This window comes from Montipora foliosa, chromosome 6 (assembly GCF_036669935.1).
Source record: "Montipora foliosa isolate CH-2021 chromosome 6, ASM3666993v2, whole genome shotgun sequence".
In the NCBI taxonomy this organism is placed as follows: Eukaryota; Metazoa; Cnidaria; class Anthozoa; order Scleractinia; family Acroporidae; genus Montipora; species Montipora foliosa.
Window position 1 is genome coordinate 9307626 of NC_090874.1, and position 5000 is coordinate 9312625.

The window sequence follows — 5000 nt, forward strand, 5'->3', positions numbered from 1 at the left end:
CGGAGTAATTTTTCATGTATATTATCACAAATTGAGTGTAAAGAAGTATTGTCAAGTCTTACCCCAAACTGAAGATCTTTGTCGTCGCCTTCTGTGGTCGGAATCCTATCAAATTGCACATTAGTAAATCCGTTTTCTTCAGTGGCTTGTATCAAATTGTAGTCTGGTGTCGGGTCCTTTGGTGGCACTGCAAATTCCGTGCTTTGGTATCCCTTTTAAAAAACAGCCATTTATAGTCAAGACTATCGAACCTTAATTGATTTTGTTGGTATGGTTTCTAACACCCTGCTAGCAGAGCCTTTCTTTTGGTTGCTCGATTTTGGCGTTCTCGAGAAAGGCTCTGCATGAATGGAGTAGGATCTTTATTGAATATGCGCTGCATGTTGCCAGGATACAGTCTCGAACCCAAGCCTAATATGCCCGATCTCGCCGCCATCTTGGTTTTTCATGGTACAGCGGGCTCAATTATAACCATCGGTTTTGTCACTGATGGTACGCTCGCACTGGAATAACCGGTTTGACGAGAGAAAACAAGATTGACTAGTCCAGAAGCTCGGGCTGCGGCGGTTTCAAAGAGTTGACGCGAATCGGGAAGAGCCTACTTTTCTCCTCCTCAGTAAAGAAAAGACAAAAGGAGGCTCTGCTCGCAGGGTGGGTTTCTAAATGTGGAGTTTAAAAAAGGGTGTCGGCTATAGTTGCCAATGCCATAAAGCAATATTATTATTGGCTAAAAGACGAAAAATAATCGTTCTGCACGTGCGGCACGCAGTTTTGTACATTTCTCTTTTCTATTGACCAAATCAACATCATGAAATGACCACATTAGTTACTAACATTTTAACGCAACATCTTGCAACATTGTTGCACGGTGTTGCGACGTGTGTTGAACGCGGTGGCCAAACGCACGCAACATTTCCATCGTTTTCAACGCAACAAGTCAATGTTCATGTGCCCCAGGCCCCTGGCGCGCAAGAAGTGGACCTAACGCGCATGCCTTAGTGCAACAATGTTGCGTGAACGTGGCAACCGACATCCAAAATGTTGCACGAAAAAGTTGACCGTTTTCAAATTTGACCCAACATCATCCAACATGTTCCAACATCTCGCAACATATCGCAACAGGGTGGCCAAACGTATATAACATGTTGTGCCAACAATGTTGCGTTGAAATGTTGCGAGCGTTTGGCCAGGCCTTAATAGTTAAATCTGTTGAAATTTAAGCGCTACACGGCAAAAACGTAACCCCTCCTTGTCACTCTAATCGCTTACTTACATCAAGGTATCCTGCATTTGATGCCACACCACCAACACCGATATCGTAGTTCAGCATTCGTCTTCCGTCAGCGGTTGTGGTGAAACCAACCGCGCACCAGCCTGTTGTTTTACAAGTCAAGTTGAAGATCAACCTCTCATTGTTGTACGCCCATTGAAGCTTGAAATTATCATCACCAGAGTCAATGCTGGCGTAACTCAGTGCATCGACCCTACGAAACGCACAAGAAAGCAAGACTGGTGCCAGGAAAGCGAAGACATTTGTCGAGGGCGCCATTTGTTTTCCTAACTGCGGCGACTCCACACTATGAAATACTCAGGAGCAGCAGTAATCTCTAATATAGTTCTCTATTTTGGTACTAAATGATTTTAAATGATTTTACGAGACTCTATTTTTGGACTTTTTATTAACCACTGACTCCAACATAAAGTGAAAATAGAGACGTCATTTTCGCGTAACTCACTCGCATCACACTGAGGTGGTTCTTACCGATCCTTTGGTCAACGAAATGGGATACCGTCGGTTTTAGGTCAGAGGAGAGCATTCAGCCTTCTAAAAATTAGAAGGCTGCATGCTGTCGGCTTGCCACCTGACAGTTTATCATAGAATGTTGGATGCGTGCAACTGTTATAATCCATACTTTATATGTTCAAGTTTACATCACGGAATTTTTTACAATATTACCCCTGTGCTTTTGGCCATGAAATAACTCTTGTGTTGCTTAGGACAATGATCTATACTGCCAGAATTAAGTACGAAGTCGTATGCTTCATCATTAGCCCTGCATTTTGAAAGTCGCTTTAACCTGACATAAAAATACATCACAGCAGAGAGAAACGACATTGGTGATGTTTTTTGAAAAAACACCCCGAGGGTCAGTTCAGAGTGTATGCTAGAATAGATTCATCCGGTTGAAGGTTCTATTGAGACGGTAAGTTCGTGCTCTGAGCATCAAAGGGACCTGCATGGTAACAATATTGTTCCCCAAGTGTCTCACAACACCTGGCATTCTTCAAGATCACGAATACAGGGAAAGAGAAGACATGCATAACAGTATTTAAACAACGCTTTTATTTCATTTCCATTAGCGATAAATTATAGCGATCTTCTTTTTCTGTCGAAAGTCATTTGTAACTACAACGTGACTGGCATAAAAACATTGTAAGGTCTCTCAAGAAAAAAGGCGTCCGCATACTCTGCGGATTCAATCCTCCTCGAGATTATTCCATCTCGTTCACGTCGCAAAATTTGGGCGAAGTATCCTAAAAAGAAATTGGTACGAGCCGTTTCAGGGTGAAATAGAGAATGAATGGTTCGCATTAGTAAATTCACGTTGTCGTCAAAACTTCCAATTTGGTGATTTCACGTCGTTGTCATGCAGAGCACGGCAGAAATAAGAAGAGACATTATTATAGCTCTGAGATAGTACGCGCGCAGTGATTGGCTACATTAGCGGGCCGTATTCTACAGTTATCCGGCGAAAGTTTGAATACGATGCGAATTCGGATGCGTGTGGACGGTCGTATCCGCAAATTTTCGAATGCGCTGACGTAACACTATCGGATCCAGTCTTTTCCGGGTGAGCTAAATCAACATGGCATATCGACCTTGGACCTAGAAAGACTCTCACTTGCAACTAGTTACTAACATACGATTTTGCGAATGCTCAACACGCAAAATCATTGTCAAAACCACCGGGCACTCGAGTGTATCCGGATAAAATGATTAGAATACGCTAGGTGTGGACGCGGATATTTTTGAATCCGAAAAAACCAAAAATTGTCGATACAAAAATTTCCGCCTAAAACTGCAAAAAGGATCCGAGAAACGAAAGAGGCAATCAGCCGTGACTTTCGAGGGTGTAACCAGAATTTATTATTAATCAGACATGGAAGGAAGCGAGACCAGTTCTACTGCTAGGGTTAATGAATTGTCAAGCTTACGTTTGTTATGGTGGAGCTTCAACTTTTAACACTACGCGAAATAACGTGCCTGCCCAGCTGTGCCGATTTAGGAAGACAAAACAAAATGGGCAATCAAATAGAAGAGGACACTGGCAGCAGCGCATGTCCCGCTGAAAATGGTTGTCGACGCTGATGAGCCGTCACCGCCACCGTCCCCGCCACCGTCAGCGCCACCGTCCCCGCCACCGTCAGCGCCACCGTCCCCACCACCGTCCCCGCCACCGTCAGCGCCACACTCACCGACGACGGAACCGTCAGCGGCGCACGCCATCGCAATCAGGTTGTATTGAACTGTCAAGGATATTCTGCCTTTGTTTAAGTGTTTCGGAAAATCCGAGCTAGTGATATCTTGATCGTCCATCCCGTACATAATCCAGACTTTAGTATCGCGCTGAAAATTAAATGAAAACGATGTCTGAGAATACTGATTTAAAGACATGTTCCATGTTAACCGGCCTGTGAATTAAATGAAGAGGTTTTTTTTTTTTCGTGGTAGCATGTAGATGACTCGGAGATACCGTATTTATTCGTATAAGCGGCGCCGCCACATTTGGGACAAAATATCAAATAAGCTCCACCCCCGAATAAGCGCCGTGGTCCTAATGCGGCGCTTATTCTTATTCGAGGAATTTCGTCAAATACAAAAAAAACCACTAAAAAGCCCCCCTAACTAGGGAAGGGAAATTTATTTGCATCAAAACCGATGTTCTTCAGTTCAAGGTGATTGCATACCGTAAGAGTCAAATGGTGACTATCAAAAGACGTTTCTGTTAATCTCCGTACAGAAATATTTCTCAATTGAAGCTATGATCGTCGCAGTTATGAACGCAATTCTTACGATTGCGTAAAGAAGCCTGAAAAATTCAGGGCTTCAACGGGGTTTGAACCCGTGACCTCGCGATACCGGTGCGACGCTCTAACCAACTGAGCTATGAAGCCACTGACGTTGGGAGCTGGTCATTTGTGGGTTCTAATGTTTCCGTGATCCCGTGCATCATATATGAAGTGCGGATATGAAATCAAGTGTAGCTATGATCCTCGCAGTTATGAACGCAATTCTTGCGATTGCGTAAAGAAGCCTGAAGTTTGAACCCGTGACCTCGCGATACCGGTCCAACGCTCTAACCAACTGAGCTATGAAGCCACTGACGTTGGGAGCTGCGAGGATCATAGTTTCACTTGATTTCATATCGGCAGTTCATATATGATGCGTTTCATATATCATTTCATCGTTGATTCATTCCTCACAGGAACATTAGAACCCACAAATAACCAGCTCCCAACGTCAGTGACTTCATAGCTCAATTGTTTAGAGCGTCGCACCGGTATCGCGAGGTCACGGGTTCAAACCCCGTTGAAGTCCTGAAAATTTCAGGCTTCTTTACGCAATTGCAAAAATTGCATTCATAACTGCAAGGATCGTAGCTTCACTTGATTTCATATCCGCAGTTTATATATGATGCATTTCGTATATCATTCCATGGTAGAAATATTTCTGTTTGGCGTCCAATTTTTAAATAAGCGCCGCCCTCGAACAAGTGCCACATTTGAGGGGCGAAAAATTAAATAAGCGCCGCGGCGCTTATTCGAGTAAGTACGGTTCTCGGAAAGTTTGCAGCCGAGTCGAACCTACGACCTTCCGCGTAATGGACTGTGGCAATAATGCTTCATTTCGACAATTTTAGATGCTGGCGGCAGTATCCAACGAGGCTCCTATAGCTAAGTGGTACTGGAGCATCCGAACCAGTGATCTGAAGGTCGTC

General features: G+C 43.9%; 1 protein-coding gene and 1 non-coding gene across 2 annotated transcripts in view; both read right to left on the reverse strand.

The window, feature by feature from the left end:
- Positions 1-3133: 3133 nt before the first annotated feature.
- Positions 3134-5000, reverse strand: part of LOC138008658 (uncharacterized) — a 12929-nt gene continuing 11062 nt past the window's right edge. The window contains exon 5 of the mRNA XM_068855970.1: positions 3134-3628. Within this exon, the coding sequence (XP_068712071.1) occupies positions 3284-3628 (345 nt within the window). The 3' untranslated portion in view covers positions 3134-3283. The remainder of the gene's footprint in view (positions 3629-5000) is intronic.
- Positions 4104-4176, reverse strand: Trnat-ggu (transfer RNA threonine (anticodon GGU)). Its single transcript has one exon. It is a non-coding gene; the product is annotated as a tRNA-Thr (tRNA).